Raw genomic sequence first — 21,080 nt, 5'->3', positions numbered from 1 at the left:
TATTTTAAGGAAATATAAATTGCTATATAAATATTAGAAATATAAATATTGATTTTACATGTATATTATTATAATGATACCATGGAAGTACTACTTGGTATGCCAAAGGTATTAGTGCTTTAAATTTCTACCACATGTATTCCTGGGTTTTTCAATTACTGACAACGCACGACCCTTTCCTGTGGCCAGCTACGCGAAGTTCCTGCGCAGAACCAGGGCAGCAACTACCATTCAGAAGTACTGGCGGATGCATGTAGCCCGAAGGAGGTACAAGATCACGCGAAATGCCGCTATCGTTCTTCAGTCTTATTTACGAGGCTACTTGGCCAGAAATAGGTATCGCAAGGTGAGCCATTATTTTCAACTTTGTTTATTCATTCTATTAACAGTAAATCAAATTCCACATCTGTACAAAGTCACCACAGGGGCTCCTATGGACATAGGAACCATATGGAGACAACCAACATTTGAAGTATACTTTTAAATTAGTACATATGTTTAATAACCAGACAACGGAAAAAGAAAATTTGCCTCCTTTTCGTCCCCTTGTCTATGTAATTTGAAAAAAAGCTAGTGTATTAGTTTCCTGTGGCTGCTGTAATAAATTACAGTACCAACTTGGTTGCTTAAGACAACAGAAATGTATTCTCTCACAGTTCTAGAGGCCAAAACCCCAAAATCAGTGTCACTGGGCCAGAATCAAGGTGTCAGCAGAGCTCTCTCCAGAAGTTCTAGGAGAGAATCTGTCCCTTACCTCTTCCAGCTCCTGGTGGCTACCAGTATATCTTGAGTTTGTGGCCACATCACTCTAATCTCTGCCTCCATCTTCACATCCTCCTCTTCCCTTTGTGTGTAACTTCGCTTCATTTGTTGTCTCTTATGAGAATATTTGTGATGGATTTAGGGCCCACCAGGATAATCCAATATAATCTCCTCATCTCAAGATTCTTAATCACATCTATAGAGATCCTTTTGTCAAATAAAGTATCGTTTGCAGATTCCAGAGATTAGGATCTGATATCTTTGGGGGGCCTTTATTCAGTTATCATGGGCTTTGACGAGGTAGAATATATGACTAATGGGGAGAAGATTGTTCCAAGAGTGAAATCATCTTGGAATAATTTTACCATGGTGAAAAGGAAATAAATAACATTAATGTGGTTAAACTTACATAAACTTGCAATATGATGCTCTAGAAGTTTTTGACAAATAATCTTTATATCTAGTAATAATCAACATGACTTTAGATAATGGATCACCAGATTAATTTGAATCATCACCTCTGATAATACATGACCTCGTTGATGAAAGGTTTTTCTCTTTTATTTTGGCACAATTTTGACTCTGTCCTTTAGGAAATGCAGTCTGGATCTTAGTGCTTTATGGGCACCACAGTTAAAAGGAACGTCAATAGAGTGTTTTGAGGGACAGCTGTCTAAGCATAGGCAGTATGTGGGAGTGACCTAGCCTCCATTCATGTATGTATTTTAATTCCTCATTTTGAACTAAGTTTAGACAACAAAGAAAAATAGAAAGCTAATGAGGCTTGAATGAGCATGTTTAATAGCTGTGTTTGGAAGAAATTTTGTAGACGGCTACTGCAGGTCTTTCTGCCCGTGCTGGCTTTATAGTCTGGTGTTCTTCCTTCACAAGCATGAGCTTTCAGGGGAGGGAAAATCCTTATTAAACTTGACCTTTTGGACACAGGAAACTGGTTACCCTTCCATTGTCCTCACTACTCTTCCCAGGACCATCTGAGCAGGATTTTGAGGTCATTGGTTTCGCAGCAGCAGTCTCTGGCAGCTCAGCTCCCACTGCGGTGACACCGTAGGGATGGCAGGTTAGCAACTAGCTCACGTATAGGCCAAAAGCACCCCATTAGTGCTCCTTCTGGTTGTTTTTCCAGTCCAAGCTTCCGCTTCATGGGGCTTGGGAGTCTTAGAGGGAAAGGAGTATTGTTTAATGTCTCTGACTCACTGATGGAAATGAAACGAGAATGGAAACTCTAATTATGTACTGTTTCCATTTGATTGAAATTACAGAAATGGACCAATGTCTGAAGCTACATGGAGATAAGGAAATGGAATAGGAAAATGGGCATTAATAGCTTTGCCACTGTGTGCTGCTTGAGTTTTAAAGTCTGAAAGCCTCCAATTTACCTTCACTGAGTGTTGTCCAGTTGGTCACTAGTCATCTGGGTAACACAAGGGGTGCCCTAGGGATGTGATGTTCAGGGAGAGCTCAGGACGCCCAGCCTCCCTGCAGCAGGATGTACAGTAACTGCACCGACCGGAAACTGAAGGCTGCCTTAGCATTAGGAAAACAGCCAAAAGGGGCAGCCTTGACTTAGCTGATGATACTGTCTAGGTCTCCATCTATGTTTCTCCTGTATTTGAGGGTGGAAAGCTTAACCACTTATTTCCAAAATGTGTCTTCTAGAATGGCACATTTTTTTCATTGTTTTTCTCAGATATACTCATATAACCTAAAAATAGGAACTGTTCTTTTAATGATCTCATTAAACTGCTATCTATTTGAATAGATGGTTTCAGAGATTTTAACATTTAAGAAGTTTCATGAGGGATATGTTGTGTCCATTTGTAATAATCACTAAAAGTCCTTAATCCCATGCATACATTTAAGTATCATTTATATCATGCAAGAGTTGCTTCATAAAATCATAGACTTAGAGGACCTTAGAAGGCTTTGTTAGTTCAAGCTTTATTAATTTCAAGAATTTCTTCTCTATCATTCTTGGAAATTATTTACACAGTCTCTGCTTGATGGTTGTTAGTGACAAATTCATCTTGCAAGGCAACCATTTAGTTATGAATAAATTGCTTATAAGTTTAGGGTAACATTTTTTTTTAATATTAAATCAGAATTAAGATTCGTTTACTTTACTTCATCTTACTTTTAGTCTTCCTTTTAAAACTTGATCCCTACTACCTTTGAATTCCGTAGGTGGATTCCTGCTACATTTGAAAGAACAATGGGAAATCCTCACTAGAATGGTGTTCCTCAAATTGGGCAACCAAGAGTGTCATGTTTTTGTTTGTTTCTGAAAAAAAAAATCAATAAATCAGTAATACACTTTGCAGTATCCCAACTGTTAGCCTTTATAGCCAGCTTACTAGCCATACCCTGTGTCCTAACCTATAGACCTAATACACAGTGAGATTGTATCAGCAGTAAGGGTGGTGGGTAAGTCTTTTATTTTAGTAGCACATAATTCACAGGGTGCCAAATTCTGTTCATTTTATAGAGGATCACCTGTTGCTAACAGATATCATATTCCAGGAGGAAACGTAGTGGGTTTTTCATTTCTTTCTAGGCTTGTTTGCCTTTTAGTAATATGGTACCTTTTATTTAGACAGCTTCTATGTGTATACTCTATCTCTAATTACCTTTTAAAGTCTACTTTTTAAATCACTTTTAAAAATATTTTGTTCTTCCATATACTTGTGATATGTACAATCCACATAATACATTGGTACTTCAGCTTTTGTGTCTATCCCTTTAGGTGACTTATGGATTCTCAGCCTGACAGGCATAGGTTGATAGAACTGAACTTTGAGTCTAGTCCAGGGCCTGACGTTACTTGCACTTACCCTTCTCTGCAGATACTCTATGACCACAAAGCAGTAGTCATTCAGAAGTGGGTCCGGGGCTGGCTGGCTCGTACCTGCTACAAGAGGAGCATGCATGCCATCATCTACCTTCAGTGCTGCTTCCGGCGGATGATGGCCAAGCGCGAGCTGAAAAAACTCAAGATTGAGGCCCGTTCCGTGGAGCGCTACAAGAAACTGCACATTGGCATGGAGAACAAGATTATGCAGTTGCAGCGCAAAGTGGACGAGCAGGTGTGTTTTAAACAGGAACCCTGAAAGTGGGGCATGCCTCAAGAAACCCACGGGGATTATGTGCAGCATCGTCTCCCCTGACTTACCTTTCAGTCTTAGCAAGAAAGTGAAATGATGACGGTAATGAGTGTGGCAATAGTGACAAGCGCATAGGTAAGATTACAATTGCAAGGACTAAGGCAGAAAATTATTTCTGAGAAAACAGCAGATTTACCGGTGCTCCAAACATTTACGGAGAGCCGTATTGTACTTTATGCTTTGCAGAGCTCTTTCGTCATTACCGTCCATTTGCATGTAGTGTGATGTTCCTTTTGCAGGTTGTTTAGGACTGAGAGGGCAAATGGAATAAGAAGATGTCCATGCTTCCTAGGAATCTACAGTCTATTTGCAGACATCAAAGTTTGATTTCTTAGAGACAGTTACTAAGTTTAATATTTTAGGACATGCAAATGATATAAAGGTGATTTAATAATGCATAAATGTTAAGTAGGGCAAAGGAAACCAGAATGAAATAGGGTTCATCAGAAAGGTTTTCTGAGTGGGAGGAGGAGTTTTGAGATACTAAACAAAGAGATTTGTCAAAAATTTGTGATTTTAATGCCATTTTATCATTTTTATGCATCACGTGGCTAGCACAAGGCTTTTAGTAGTGCACTGATTTGTTTTGAAAAGCAAGTATAGATTTTCCTCTTTCTGGATTATGATTCAGGAAATTAAGACTGTACAATGGTAACTCACCTTGTGACTGAGAAAATCATATCTATGTTGCTCATGATGTAAACAGAAGTAACGGTGCCTGTTCTCTCTTTGTATCACTAAGAGGGTATTGATTGTGTTATTATAAATGTTGTGGTTAGAATTTTGGTCAGATACTACATCAATGCTATGATGATACAGCACGAACATGATGAATAAGCATGGTTTTCTCACTAAATACATGTGATGATGTGTATATTTACTTGTTGTTACTTATGTGTGTGTTTAAAGAACAAAGACTACAAATGCCTCATGGAGAAACTGACCAATCTGGAAGGAATATACAACTCTGAGACTGAGAAACTACGAAGTGACTTAGAGCGTCTTCAGCTAAGTGAGGAGGAAGCTAAGATTGCCACTGGGCGGGTCCTCAGTCTGCAGGAAGAAATTGCCAAGCTCCGGAAAGATCTGGAACAAACTCGGTCAGAGAAAAAATCCATTGAGGAACGTGCAGATAGATACAAACAAGAAACTGAGCAGGTAGGAAGGAACTAATGTCATCTCCCCATCTACTTTCACAAAAGAAATATGCTGTCATATTGACCTGGCCCTTGTCGTTCAGTGTTGGTTTCAATCAAAGCTGAAATACAAATTTCATTTGTTTTACTGTTCATTATTAGTGTTTCCCAAGCATTTCTTCCACATTATAGATGAGTAGATGTAGGTCTTTTAGTAGAACTTTTTGACTCTAATGAGAACAGAGGAAAGGCAGTATTGTAAGAAGATAATTAATGGCAAAGTCCCTCTTTAAATGCAGAGGTCTGGATGGAGTGTAGACTCCTTTTTCTTCTGTAGGGTTAACACGATTAAGGAGCAAGTCAAACAATGAACTGTCAATAGCTGATGCTAGAGACCTTTCTGGAAACCTGCATTAAGGCTGTGCTAAGAGGTCCAAGAAGGAGAAATCTAAGTGTCCGCACACTGATTATAGCCAAGAGCTGCTATGCACATTGAACCAAAAAAATAAAATAAGATCCTTACCGATTGATCAGTGCTTCCACACTACAAATTTGTATTAACTTATGTCAAAACTCTACTAAACACAGGAAAAAAAACATTAAGGTTCTCAAGTGGTAATGAGATGTATTGTTTAAACCAAATAAAAGCACCTCAACATAAGGCGTACTGGAAAAAAAGTAATTTTCAGAGATTCCACTAGGATGACTGTCTTTAAATGAAAACAGGTTGACTCTATTGGTTGTAACCGTGGGCAAGAATCCCAATGTGCTGTTTTTGTGTTGACTTCTGAATGTTAACCACAACATATGGAGTGAGAAGCTCAGAAGGAGCTTAGATGCAATTCAGGTAGGATAGCGTAGCTAATAAAATTACAATTCTTCCATGGTGTTCAGGTCCTAACAAGACAATTCCTCCTATATCTCTAGTAGATCTGAGCGCCGTCTAGGGAAACAGCAGTGCCATTAATATATGTTATTTTGACATGGAAAGCTTGTTCTGTCAAAATTCAAATATGCATTCAAAGAAATACCCTTGAGGTTGAAGATCTCTCTCTCTCTATCTCTCTCTCTGTCTCTCTCTCTCTCTCATTTCACAGAAGTTTTCCAGATTCCTCTGAATCTATTGAGTATTTTAGCTTGGTAGAAATATTCTCTTTTCCTCTTCAAAGTTAAGTTTATACCTTTCTAGTATGATAGAATATTACACATGAGCAGATTCAGATTTCTCCTTTCTTTTTATCTTAGTATCGTATGCTTTTCACAGGGATAGCTATAGTAGATTCTTTTGGACTGAGTGTAATAGTGGGGGAAAATGCAAACTTTCACTGTGACAGCCAGCTTTATGGTTAGGAAAGCTACATTCCCAGTCAAACTGATCAAGGAGCCTAGAAGGTAAGCTAGAACTGTGGTTCTTGACCAGGAGTGTGTATCAGTATCTGCTGGAGAGTTTTTAAAAGTATACCTGCCCAAGCTCTAGGAGTGTGGTCTAGGCACATGTATTTGAAAAAGCACTACAGGTTATTGGGTGCACACCCCTGACAAAGCACATCTTCTCTCAAGAGTACATAGAGAATTTGGGCCTTTCTACTGAGGGCTGATGTTAAGGGCGTTCTGTACCGAGGGAAGAGACTGGACCATCAGAAGGAACACCTTCTGGACTGACTTCTGCTGTGGCACAGTGTTATCTGACTGCCTTGTTCTTCGGGATTCCTTAGTCAGAGTCTTCTTTCTCTATCTCTGGCCTCCTAACACTTTCTCTTTATTATTGAATCTATCCTATTGAGAGCTCCCTGAACTTATGATTAGAGAAAGGAATTCAGATTTCACTCATTTCAAGCACATATTTTATTCCAAAGATGAACTTAGTAAATTATGAACTTTGCAAAGTTGTGTTTGGTTTTGATTTTTGCTTCCTGGGAATTGTTATCCAGCCAGGAACTAGAAAGTTAAAAGTCAATGCTTAAATAAAAAAAAAAGTCGTGGTAAAATATACATATATATAATATAAAATGTACCATATTAACCATTCTTAAGTGTATAGTTTAGTGGACTTACGTCCATTCATACTATTTTAAGGTCAGTCCTTAAATGTGGAATCAATGGACTAGTTTGCAACTTTGCAAAATTCTTGAAAGAAGATCAAAGGGAAATTCTTTTTTTAAAGACAGACAGCAGGGAGCTTCAGAAAGTCTTCAGTGAATTTGCAGAAGCCAAATACCCTTCATGTCTTTCTTAACCTCTTCAGTGTCTACTTGAATCACGGATACACATAGGCTTTGTGTCAGGCTGTTGAGGTGAGGAAAGCATTATCATTGCTTTAAGAGCAAATTCTTACTAGGTGCCAGGCAATTGCTAAATGCTCAAGGTACAAAGGAGAACAACAGCAGCAATCATCTCTGTCCTCCAGGAATTTCTAGTCTATTAGGGAAGTGAAAGTAAATCATTTATAAGGGCTCTAAATAGGCGTAGACAGGGAGGGTCTTGTAGTAGCCCCGAGGAGAGACATCTACTTGGAAGGAATTTTCAGGAAGGCTCTCTGGAGGGGATAATGCTTGAGCCAAGTTTGAAAGGTGACTAGATATAACTCAGCAAAGAAATGAGGCAGAGAGATGTGGAAAGAAGGAGTGACTGACTGCATGTGGTCTTTCTACTTCGTTCTGGGCTTCACCTGTCTGTTGCAGTCACTTCAATTTATTGTTTCATTTTATAGCTGGTGTCAAATCTGAAGGAAGAAAATACTTTGCTGAAGCAGGAAAAAGAGACCCTTAATCACCTTATCGTGGAGCAGGCAAAGGAGATGACAGGTAAAGCTCACGTGGTCTCAACCTAATGCATGCCAACCTACCTCAGACCAAAGTTTTATAAGTTACAGCTTTGCTTAGAGCTTAAATATTTTTAAGAGTTGAGACTGTCATCAATAAGTTTATGAAGTTCTAAGAGGCAAGTGCTCTAAATATTTTGCTTGAATTAGTTGACGAACTTGTAAATCTGGTCTTTTTATGTACAAATGTGAACTCATATTTAGTCAATATCATATGTAATTTAAAAAATTAATTGTTCTTCATGTATGATTAATCAGTTATGGCTTATAAGATTCCTGTTGATTTTGGAAGAATTCTTGAGCTAATGGGTATATGTGTCTGTATGTATTCTTATTTATTTATTTATTTATTTATTTATTTATTTATTTATTTTTAAACCAATGGATATTATTCTCCCAAGATCAACCACTCTTTGCCATCAGACCAAAAAACAAACAAACAAGCAAAAAACCCACCAAGTTTTTGAATAGAGAACTAACTCGATGTGGACATTCGTTCTGTTTTCTCTTCATGAGAGAATGGAGTGATAATTTACAAGGAATCCACATATACATAAACTGGATAAGAAGATACAGATTTGAACTAAAGTAATTGGTGGTGGAAATGGAAAGGAAGTAATGGATTGGAAGGAGGATATATTAAAAGAATCAATAAAATGTTAGCATTTTTGATGTTATATTCATAAAAGGAATAAAAATATCTAAAGTTTTGATATGACGTATGATATTAGTAATGAGGAAATTGAGGGGGGAAAGTACACGTTCATGAGGAAAATTAATGAGATCAGTTGGTTAGAGTGCTAAATTTTGGACGTCAGCTAGTGCCTCCAGATAGAGATGTTCTGAAAGCAAACTGAGATTAACGACTAGAGAGAGAAAGAAATGAGCCGTAAGGTACCCACTAACACTATGGTGATAAGAGAGCCCTTTGTGCTTTCCCCACACCGCCCCCTCCCTCCCAATTAAAGGAAATAAGGTAAAAGAAAGAGAAGAAAAGATGGAATTAAGCCTTATAGGATGACCATAAGTAAGGGTTTAGAGTTTTAACAAAAAAGAAGAAGAAGAAGCCAGAAAAGAAAACTAAGAAGGGAAGGGAGAAACAGTCACTAAAGACATAGAAAGAAGTCTGCTAGGGTGCAGAAGTGATGGAAAGATTCAGAATGATGAGAATACTTCTGGGAAATTATAAAATGTTATTCAAAATTCAGTGATAAGAACAAAGAACTAATAATGGGTTTACCTAGGGAAAAATCTGTTGATAGCCTTAGGCAGCTTCTACAAACGGTGGGAATAAAAGGCAATTTCTAGAATGTTATAGGGAGAAGAAATTCTCTCATTCATTCATTTACAAATGATGAAAGCCCTGTGGTAAGGAAACAGTGTGGTGTGCTGGGCACCAGAGAAGCAGTTGTGGTAAGACACTTGCAGCCATTGTCCTCATGGAGCTGACAGAGAAACAAATAGTGAAACAGTAGAAGCAGGCAGGGCAGATGAAGATTTAGCCACAAAATATGAGGGTAAAATGGGCCATAGTGGTAGGAAGCTTAACATTTATAAATATGGATGGTTGGCTCATTGAGTTAAAACATAGCTGAGCTTTGAGGTTTTTTTTCACTTTGCTTTATCTGCACTCAGGGGGTCATCTCCAGCCTCCAGATGCTGTGCTAAGCACATGCAAGCTTCTGGCAACAGACCGGGCAGAGTGGAGTGGGTAAAAGGAAGGTCGTGGTCCCCAGCAGCCCATAGGAGAAGTAACAACACACATGACCAGGCATGGGGATCTCCTCTGGTTAGAAATGGGGGAGTAACATGACAGCGAGGGAATTCAGAGTGCAGGAAATTGTTAAATAGAACCCGGGACTGAGATGAATGGAGATTCTGTAGAGTAGGATAGCCAGGTCCTCTGAGAAGCCACCATTCCCTCAGAGGCTTGAGGAATATCTCTGACTTTTTAACAGCATGTACTAACTTGGACAAAAGAATTTTATGAATAGCCTGAAATAGAATACTATTGGAATAAAAAATATGTACTTTTATTACTAGACAACGACTAATGGAAGTTTATCAAGGATATGCTGTAACCACTGAGTGAACTAGAGGCGCTGGTCTGTGGTACATGGAAGAACTCAGTAGATGATGGTTGTTTCTTTGAATCAATTATTTCAGTTTTGCGTCATGATATTTTCTTTTTCTACATTCACTATGACGATACTCTTCATAGATCATAGTAGTGCTAAAAGTAAAACCCCTTGCAGAGTTGCAGAGAAACTGGAAGTCAGTGTAAGTGTGGAGCCATCTTTGGTATACTTTTCTTTCAGAGACTATGGAGAAGAAGTTAGTAGAAGAAACAAAACAACTGGAACTCGATCTTAATGATGAAAGGCTGAGATATCAGAACCTTTTGAATGAGTTCAGTCGCTTAGAAGAACGATATGATGACCTCAAAGAAGAAATGACTCTGATGGTGGTGAGTCATATGCTTCTTTTTAATGAAAAGCTTTAGACATATTCAAAAGTAGATAGAATAGTAGAATGAACCCCCGTGTACTCAAAACCCAATTCCAAAATGGTCAACACATTTCTACCCTCCATTCTACCCCTCCGCCCCATCCCACCCAATGGATTGGATTGTTTTAATGCAAATTCCAGAAATCATGACATTATTCATAAATACTTAATAAAGTCGAACACTTTGAAGACTGGACTATAAGACAGTATAAAGTCAGTATACCTAGACTTTATGTTTTGAATGACTTAATGTAAAATTTGAATATAAAGCAAATATACATATAATTGAGTAGTTTCTCCACTGGTTTATATTATAATTTCAAAGACATATTCCTACAAAAAGAAAGTTCAGCCTCTGTTTGTAATAAATTATCTATTTCAAGGACTCTTCTGCATCTGGCAGTGTACCTCCCATGCTTTTAATAGTTCTTCTCTCCCTCCCTGTTCTACTTCACCTGTTATCGGGAAACAAAGAATTCCCTAGCTCTCTTGTTCCCTAAAAGTATCAGCCTTAAAGGTACCCTCCTGGTACAAATGGCAAAAAATGCTCTGAAATATCTTTTTTTTAAAAAAAGGTAATTTGATTATCTATGGGGTATTTGCTTCAAATTTTGCTTCTATCTGGATCCTTTGACAAAATTTTTTAAAATGTGACTTTGCAAAGTCACATTTCTTCTTTCAAATTTTCTCATTCTCAGCTTTCTCTCGAGTTCTTTTTCTGTCTTTCAACATCATGCTCCCCAGAGTTCCATTCTTGTGTGTATTTGTATCCTATTTACAGGATAACCGCACCAACATTTGTGGTTAATCTATGCTTCAGCTATGGCTAGAGCTGAGCTTTGTATCCCACGGGGTGTTTCTGAGGCCCCTGGTTACTTGGGATGTTAAGAAGTGGCACTGGGAAAGTAAATGATTGAGGTCAAATAATGTGGGGGTCAACCTGTTTACATAGAGATAAACAGATTTTTTTTCCTACAGAATTTTTTGGACTTTTTCAACAGTGTATGCCTTTTAAACCTCAGAAAATAAAATGAGAGAAGCATATGCCATTTATATCACTCCCTGAGCACATTCTAGGGACATCTGTGAGGTTAGCTAGTCTGCTTAGTCAGAGAGGGAGCCATCTGTAGAAAAGCCCCTCCAGTAATGGCCATCCTCCAGCAGCTTCACAGGGCTAGCTACTCCTTCCTGCTGAGCAAGTCTCTGCCTGCTATCCATTCTGTCCTCAGTAGTGCTGTGGGAAAAAAAAAAGATGTAACCAAGTTCCAGGGGCAGTTCAGCTGCTTGATTTCTGATTTCTCAGCCTATAACCCTCTCTATTGTATGACTATGACTCATTGTCATTCCTCTTGGGTAACAAAATGCTCAGAGGAAGGGAAAGGAAAAGAACAGAGGAAGGAAGCTCAGAGGTTGCCTGCCTCCTACACTACTCTTCATTAGGTCTCATTTCCTAGCTCCAGATGCAATCAAGATTGCAGATTGCAGGAAATGTTTGCTTTGAATTGCAGAGAATAAAAATTTGCCTTTAGAATTTAGGACTAATTAAAACATTAATAGCAACATCTCTTATTTTAATGTTTAGATAGAAATTTACAACTAACAGGTGGTACTTGCCTAATATTTCATTGACACTGTTCTGCAAATGGAGCTCTCACTGGCCACAAGGCTAAAGAAGCATTTTGTAGTAAACAGATTCCTCAAATGGATGGCGGGACACTTAAGAGAGGGGAATGGATAGAGTGCCTCAGGGCTTCCCTTACTCTGTGCCATACAGGGGCCAAAGATAGTGCCACTGAGTACCAGAGCCGAGCTTTGTTTTCTCTGGTACCGAGAAGTGTCGTGGGATTTTTCTCCAGGAACATTCAATTGGAGGGCAGCGGCAACGAGAAAAGACTGATCCAGGGCTAAGGAGTTTCAAGCCAACAATGAAAGGGTAATGACGCAAGGGAATCCAGGCTTGTGAAGTGTGTGAAGATAAATTAATTCCTAGTAAGGAAGGAATCCATCAGTCACCAATAGGGTCCTGATGAAGGGAGTGAAACAGATTCAAGAAAAGAAGGAACTATGGGAGAAATGACAGAAGGAAAAGAGGAGGGGCTGCATGCAGAGCTTGAAAAACAGGATGATCAAGTCAGTTGTTTGTCCTTATAACTGAATAACATTGAATAAAAACTGAAAGGCCACCAACAAGGTAGTTGTTGAATTACTGCAGGGTCCTAACAATTATAGCAGCATCTCTTACCGTTAATTGTATGCTTGTTATATCCCAGGTGCTATGCTGAACTCTTTACTTGCGCTGTCTTCTTTAATCCTCACATAAAACCTGTGAGGTAGATAATATTATAGTCCCCTTTATCCGTATGATGAAAGGGAGGCCTGGAGAAGGTGGGTAAGGGACAGGTAGGTGGCAGAGCTGGGATTCCTACTCAGCTCTCTCCTGTTTCAGAGCCAGAGCACTTAACTGCGACCGTGTATCCAAAAGTTACATTAAGTAGCAAATATACAGTATTGCTTCTATTCATACTTTAACATGTGTCTAATAATACACACATGTAGGAAAAAACTAGGGGTCTTACTCCTCTTTAATAAGCTTATTAAAAATCTTTGTCCTAGAGTTTCTGGACCTACCTGTTTCTCTTAATGACACAACCAATTTATTAAATAAACATCATCCTATACAAATGTTGGCTTGGGCTAAGAAATCGAAGTAAGAGCACCTGTGTGTATAAACAGAGAGTAAACCTGAGTGCCTTTGGCTTGATGTGTGGCAGTTCTCTCCCTTAGTGTGCACCCCAGCTGCTACAGAGTGCAGAGCTTCTGGTGTGCTTGGGTCTTCCCTACACACGGGAGGACAGGCTGGGCCGGCCTGGGAGACTTCCAGTGCCTCGGCCCGCTGGTGTCCCTGTGGTTGCACAGATGGATGTCTCCATACGCCTGGATGTTTGGAAGGAAAGCGGCAAAGAAGCTCTTTGTGGCTTCGGGTTCTTCCTGCAGTGGGGAGAAGGAGTAAAGGAAATTGGACAGACCAGAAAGCTCTCAGAGGCCTTTCTGAAGCTCCCAGGATCGATAAGCCTGCGAGATCTAGGCCTCTGAACCTCACCACCCTTCTCCTTGAGGGCACGCTAGGGGTGAGGGGCACAAACCCAGCCTTTTATTCCTTCTTCCTTCAAGCTCCTCCAGAAAGAAAAGGACTACAATTGCTTAATTTTCCTATTCCCCACAAGCTTTCTGAATGCAATTTCATAAGCATGTCATAAAATTGTCATCTTGACTCCCTGAATTAATAACCCAAGGATCTTCAGAGGATTCTTTGAGCAGTTTCTTATCTCTCCTGCACTGTGCGTCCTTCCCACTGCTGACTCCAGAGTCAACTTCATACATAAAAGTGACAGAAATTATAGTCACCTAAGTGAAACTCCCTCCCTCCCTCCCATTTTTCCTTCCTTCCTTCTGTCCTTTCCTCCTTCCTTCCTTCCTTCCTACCCTTTTCCCTCCCTCCCTCCTCCCCTCCCCCCTTTCCTCCCTCCCTTTTCCTCTCTCTGTCACTCCTACCCTCTCTCCCTCCTTCCCTCCCTCCCTCCCTGCCTATTTATACCCAAATACAGAGCAGTAAAATGGTTATGCCGTCATTAAGCATATCTTGTGAACTTTGGGTGAGTTTTACTTGATCACAAGACTGAAGTCAGTGCTTGGGTGCTGAGGCATCATACCTGCGCTTCACCCTGTGTGACTGGCTGGCCACTGACAACTTTAGAAACCTGAAGACCACTCCACTGATCATCACAGATGATCTTCATTTGAGCATTTGGTTTTACAGCAGTTCTTGTCATGCCCTGAAGGCGCATCTCCCACTTTCTGCTCAGAACTTCACCCTTTCGTAAGCGTTTGGTCAAGGCAATGTGGCGCAGATCAGTTGCGCATGAGAGTCAGTGAGGGGGGCTTAGAACCACGTCACAGTGGGCGCTGCCTTGACTATAGCTGCTTTGATGATGTCATATTTATTATGTCCGGTTTATTTGCCTTGCAGCATGTGCCTAAGCCTGGACACAAGAGAACAGACTCCACCCACAGCAGCAATGAGTCCGAATACACCTTTAGCTCTGAACTTGCAGAAACTGAAGACATTCCGTTGAGGACAGAGGTACATTCAGCCACCTGTCACTAACAGTAGAATGTGATCGCGCTGCTATGAACAGAACATTTCCATTGCAGAGTGGACCCCATTTGCCCATAAGTATAACATTTGGTTTGAACTGTTTATACTTCATAAGTGGCTCATAGGTGCTTAATTAGCTGTGTACATACATACTTATTGCACATACTTTTTGTCAATAGACATTTTCATTTTTAATGTAGTTTTGATGACCAGATTTTCCCTTTTGTAATTCCCTTTTACACCTTCGCTTATTCTATGTACAGAAACATAGTCTGTCATGAATTTATTTCAGGTGGAGGTAAATTGTTTAAAAAGTAAGCCCTTTGCCCTTGAATCTTACAAATACCAGTGCCCAAGAGTTTAGCAAAACTACTGCCTCTGTTTCATGACAGTTTTTACCAATGTCATTTCCTTCCACAAATATTCACGGAAAACAGCTTATAAATCTGCCTTAGTGTTTTCTGTTATGTGGTACAAAACCAAAATGACATATTACTGTAACTCCAAGAGCATAGTGACTTTAAGTTAGATTGTTCCCAAACCAATTCTCAGATCTTCTTTTCAACTCTGACATTAGTTTCAGTAATGGGTAATTGAAGCACAACTCTTCTATTTTTATATCATACTCTGAGAAAATGGCCAAGTCAGGAATAGACTTCTTGCAGAACAGCTGGAAAAAAAATAGAATGATTCTTTCCTTTCTTGTCTTAGTTTTACTTAAGAATGAAAGGTTCCTGCCTTCTCATTCTGATCATTTTAAAAAAAAATGTTACATAGTTGGGATGTCATATATACAAGTTGGAATCATATATGCAGGAAAGCTAAGTTACTTGTCCAAGGTCACCGCTTGTAAGTGGCAGGGCCAATAACCTCCCTAGGGCTTGTCTGTTCGGCTCTTCGTGTTCTCCCTCCTCCCATCCAGGGATTCTACTGTGTAGTTCTCTAGTCCCGTTTCTGTCTATAGCTGACATTAGGCTGGAGACTCTCAACACAGCAGTATGGCCAGTACACAGCAGAGAGAGGTTGTTCCAGGTGTGCAACAAACCATCGTAAACGTTAGTGGTTTCAAATAACAGCAGTTTATTATTGCTCACGTTCTTTGGGTTTTGACTGAGCCGTTCTGCCCCGTGTTGTGCTAGATGGAGTTCCTCCCTGTATTCAGCGGGGGAGCCCATGTTCTCTTCCTCGCGCCTCTCCCTGGGGCTTCTCTCTTTAGCAGCGTGGTGAGTGGGTTCTAAGAGAAAAAGCAAAAGATGCCAGGCCTACTAGAGCCAGGCCCAGAACTGGCACAGTGTCAATTCTGCCACATTCTATGGTCAAAACAAGTAACAAAGCCAGCCCAAATTCATGGGGAAGGGAATAAACTTCGTCTCTTGGTGGGAGGAAAGGCATTTGTGTTAGGAGGAAACGTTGGTGGCCATCTTTGGAGACGCCTACAAAGTTAGACTTTGAAGATTTCAAAATGACAATTTCTGAGCCTCTAGTGGATATGAAGGTTTTTGGATCACATCCTGTTGGTCTCAATGGGAATACTCCTTTCAGTAGTCTCAGGGAAGTAAGTGGTTTACAAACTGTTGGTTTCAATGTAACACCATGAGCATCTCCTACATGGGAGGGAGAAAGCCATGGCAAAAAGGTTGTGTTGCAAATTAATTAGTATTAACTCAGGCCAAAGAGTCCTCTTGTTGGTAGTTTTGATTGAGGGCATTACATTGGTAAACTAAAAAACGTTTATGTGCTTAATGTAATTTTTACCAGTAATGGTACTTGTCAAGGTCTCTACTCTTTTCTTTTTTTTCTTTTTTCTACTCTTTTCAAGTATTCTCCAAATTCTTACAGATTTGAGTGGAGGGGTAAGCCTTTTGTTTCTAATTCTTATCTGTTTTCTACCAAATCTTTTCTCAAGTTAAGAGATCGGTTAGAGTGAGATTCAGTACATTTCTCATAGCTTTTGGATAATGACTATGAATGGGACTCCAGAAATCACAGACAGGTCTTAGAGTATTGTGTACTGTCCTTCACAAGTGCGGGGCATTAGCAGTCGGCCTTGCCCCCAGAACCTTCTCTCAGTGACGGGGAAGGCTTTTCACCAGACTAGTCATGCTTGTTCTTGTGCCTACTCGTAAGTACATGATCGGAAACGTAGCTGGCTTTGGTTGGGAATGCTGTCTTCACCACGGGACAGACCACAGAACTTTCTGTCCTGGGCCTGACACCCAGTCTTCCTTCTTGCTCATGTGCTGTCGTATAGAGAAGACAAATGGTATCTCTTCAATTAGATGAGTCATGGGGGAGAAAAACGGGTGCCATCCAGAGCACTCTTACCAATTATTATGCCTCAAGCAATTTTGCAGTTCTTAAATGTTATTTTTTGTGTTCTTCCATCTGTTTTAATGTTCCTATCTATAGAATGTTGCTATTATCTAGCAATCACCTAATTCTTTATACAGTATTAACTGATAGCTAAAAAGTTACCCCATCCTATTTTAATGAGAGGATTCCTTTTAAACAAAAATGCCCATTCAAGCCTAAGAGAAATGATTCCCAAATGGCAACATTTTAGGTACAATGATGACACTTCAATATTATATTTTTTCCGTAGGACAAAGTCTTCTATTACAGCATAAAAAACATTAAATAATTAGAAATTTCACAGACACATATATTATTAATAGATATATATTAAAAATACATAATATGGAATGGTTACATTGTAACAAAGCTAGAATATAAATATTTGTGAGATGTATTGAAATGAGTTTTTATATGAATGAATTCTATAGTAATCATGTTCAGGCAGGATGTTATCTTTTTTCTAGGTCAGGCTAGACTTTATGGTGAAGATCACATATCTAAACTTTCTCTTACTGTTTAGCATTACAAAAGTGGACAGTAAGAAAAAGCCCAGATCTAAGTAGTTTGTGGGTAAATGACCTTGACAACCTATAAATGTCAGACTTCTTAGTTTAATTGATTCTTCTTAGGTGTGTTTTTTAGAACTGCAATAACACTGAACTTGACACTACTAAGAATTCACAGACAACCAATGATAGTCAATGAATATAAAAATTATTCAACCTTATCAAAAGGCAAAGAAGTGTAAACTGAAACAATAAGGAACTATCACTTTTCGTCTATCAACTGAGCCAATTTTGTTTTTGTTTTTTATTAATAGTCATTGCTCTTCTAGGCAAAGTGGTGTTTGCTGATGGAATATAAACTGGCCCAACCAATTTAACAGACTTAAAAATGTGAAAGTTTAGATATTTGTGCTAAGATATTCATCTTAGTATATTTCAATAGCAAAAATGTAGGCATAACTCCCTATCAGTAAGGTAATAGCAAAGCAAATGATGATACACATGTCAACACAGCCATTACAAATTAAGGTTTCAAATATCATATCATAAATTTGGAAAACAATTGTAATATGATGCTAAGTTTAAAAGACAAAATAAAATTATAACAAAAATATTCCAAATTCTATAAATCTATAGAAAAAATAGCATAGAAAAATTGTGAGTTTCTTTCTGGATATGAAATTATGCCTGCATTTTTCTTCTTTCCTAAATTTTCTATAAAAACTTATTTTGCCTTTATATCAGAAAAAAACATTCTTTTTAAAAACTGACAATTGGAAATATAAGATTTGCTAGCCAGTTAAGAATTATACTTTGACTATTTAATTAAATAAGTGTTATTGTTATTGTTCTGTTTCTTTCTATCTAACAAAAAGAGACTCCTTATCCTTTCCATTAACTCTAAGGATACAATTCTTTCTCTTCTTACCTCATTAAAAGTTCAAAACCAAAGTATTCAAAGTAAAACAATTATGGCACTCTCAGAACTTCCATGATGGTGGTTAGTTCTCTCCATTTGCTTAGCTTTAATTCACGTGTCTTTATTGATCCTAGTAGTTTTCACTGTTTTAGAACCAATTGACATACTTTTAAAATGCTACTAGGTTATCTTTCAGTTTATTAAGGGATATATATGTTTTGGTTTTTTAGTTTTCTCTCTGCTTGATCTCAAGTATTTATGCTGGCACTTCACCTTTTCAAAAATCATTTTTCCTGGTTACAAAAGAATTCAAATATAGAATGTGTAAAGTAGTAAATGAAACTTTCCCTTAGTATTAGGTTGGCGCAAAAGTAATTGTGTGTTTTGTAATTTTTAACCTTTCAATCTGCAATTACTATTGCACCAACCTAATGCCTCCCATTCTCCAATGTAACCATTGATGGCCTTCTAGGTTTGTATGTGCCGTGTGCTAGATATGTTTAAAAGTCCACGTATATTTGTTTTTTAAACACATATAAGATCATAATATAAATACTGTCCTGCACCTTGTGTATTTCAGTTAATAGTTTTATTTAGGACACATTTATTTCCTCATGTAGATCTACTTCATTCTTTTTGACATTTTAAAGTATGTCACAGTTGGGCTACACCATAATTTATTTAAGCAACTCTCCTATTGACTAACATTTGGGTTCTTTCAAGTTTTTTGCAATTACAAAAAATGCTGCAATGAATGAACATATTTTTCCATATATTTTTGTGTACTTGTATAAATATTTCTGTAGGATTCAGTCTTAAACATAGATTGCTAGGTTAAAGGGTATCTATTACACATTTAGATGTTAATAAATACAGCTAACTTGCTCTTTTAAAAGTCCTACTTATGTTTCCACTAATATCATATAAGACACTGTTATTGATACATGGCATCATTAATCTTAATGTGAGAGGGGAGTAGACCCTCACTGTTGTTTAACTTGCATGTCTCTATTTATTAGCTGGGTTGGACGTGTTATTTGTATATTCTTCCGCCATTTATATTTCTTCTGTAAGTTAGCCTATTTTTCTGTTGGGCCATTCATCATTTTCTCATTGGCTTGTACACCTTTTGGATCGTCTCAACCATCTTATTTTTTCTGGGGTTTAGGAGCCAAGCGAGAGGAAGGTGCCTCTGGATATGTCATTGTTCCTCAAACTCCAGAAACGGGTCACGGAGCTGGAGCAGGAGAAGCAGGTGATGCAGGATGAGCTGGACCGCAAAGAGGAGCAGGTGCTCCGAAGCAGGGCAAAGGTGCGTGGAGCTGCGACAAACACACACACACACACACACACACACACACACACACACACACACACCGCCCAGGGCCTCAGGCAAATGGGGCCCAGAGGCTCCAGTTCTGCAGTCTCTGTTTAATGGGAGCTCATCCCAGGAATACCTTAACCAAGCAGCCTTTGGTTTAAGTAGTGACGGGCTAAACTCTCCTCACTGTTGTCTGCAGAGCAAGGAAATATTCTAAGAGTAAAAATGTAACAATTAAAATATAACTACTTCTTTGTAAAGTCGAAAACTTTATATTTTTCCCTAGGAAGAAGAACGGCCACCAATTAGAGGTGCAGAACTGGAATATGAGTCACTCAAGGTAATGGGAAGTTTCTGCCCAAGAATGTCATGTTTTGGCAAGAGGCCTGCTCAGAGCCTCTCTTTTTCTCATAGAACATCCTTAAGGGCACCCAAGGCCCTAGCTTAAGCCTTATTCAGGCATTATGTGTAGCCTTGTGTTATTTCTAGCCTTGTGTTCTTCCCTTTTGTAGAATCTATTTCATGTAAACTAGAGTTCAGTCTAAGCAAAAACAGGACCAGTAGCTGCCATTGGAAGCTATAGAAGGTAGTAAAGGACTTGAACTCTAGTGTCAGACTGCCTGAGTTCAAATGCTAGATCCTCCACTATGTGGCTGCATGCAAGTTATGTATCCTTTCTGTGCCTCAGTTTTTTCATCTGTAAAATGGGAATAATGATAATATTTATTTTATAGGACTATCATGAGGATTATATGAAGTAGTCTATGTAACCTGTGTAGAATAGTACCCAGCACATAGTAAGTACCCAACAAATGCCGGCAGCTGTCATTATCATCATTTTTAAATACAGATACTTTATATATCAGTTTTAATGCTTATAACAATCCTGCAAGTCAGTATTTTAGTTCTCATTTTATGGATGAGGAAATTGAGGCTAAGAGATATAAATAACTTTCCTAAGATAATCCCACTAGAAACTAGACAGGATTTGGGGTCTCTGGCTCCCAATCCCCTTCTCTAACCACCAAACCTACTGAAACTATGTGTTGTAGACAAAGGTAACTAGCTATTAGTTTGCAGAGTAGAAACATTTTAACTTATTTTTAAAAAACAGTCGAGAGGCGAGGATGAAGGTGGAGAATTTTGTCTTCCTACTGGTTAAAGGCAATGTCTACCTAGACAGTGATGAGCTGCCCATGTGAGTCCCAGAGCAGTTGGAAAAGGCTCTGGATTAGGAACAGTAGTTCCTGAAATACAAAGCATCTTGGGTAACACAAGAGTTGAAGTTTAAAAAAGAAAAACAAGGCCCATTCCTTGATACAGAGCAGGCTGGGTCCCACCTGGCTCCTTCCTCTGCTTTCCAGAATCAGAACCCTTTGAGACTAAATAAGGCACCGTGGTGCTTTTAAATGACTGT

General features: G+C 38.8%; 1 protein-coding gene across 1 annotated transcript in view; it reads left to right on the top strand.

The window, feature by feature from the left end:
• The window catches only part of MYO5A (myosin VA), a 165,393-nt gene that overhangs the window by 107,254 nt on the left and 37,059 nt on the right, over nt 1-21,080 (top strand). The window contains exons 20-27 of the mRNA XM_081048126.1: nt 190-346; nt 3,624-3,863; nt 4,851-5,099; nt 7,788-7,881; nt 10,217-10,365; nt 14,434-14,547; nt 19,511-19,654; nt 19,950-20,003. Of these exons, the coding sequence (XP_080904252.1) occupies nt 190-346; nt 3,624-3,863; nt 4,851-5,099; nt 7,788-7,881; nt 10,217-10,365; nt 14,434-14,547; nt 19,511-19,654; nt 19,950-20,003 (1,201 nt within the window). The remainder of the gene's footprint in view (nt 1-189; nt 347-3,623; nt 3,864-4,850; nt 5,100-7,787; nt 7,882-10,216; nt 10,366-14,433; nt 14,548-19,510; nt 19,655-19,949; nt 20,004-21,080) is intronic.

The sequence above is a fragment of the Rhinolophus hipposideros genome (assembly GCF_964194185.1).
Source record: "Rhinolophus hipposideros genome assembly, chromosome: 5".
In the NCBI taxonomy this organism is placed as follows: domain Eukaryota; kingdom Metazoa; phylum Chordata; class Mammalia; order Chiroptera; family Rhinolophidae; genus Rhinolophus; species Rhinolophus hipposideros.
The sequence above is the reverse complement of the archived record's forward strand: the minus strand, read 5'-3'. Positions and strand labels throughout refer to the sequence as shown.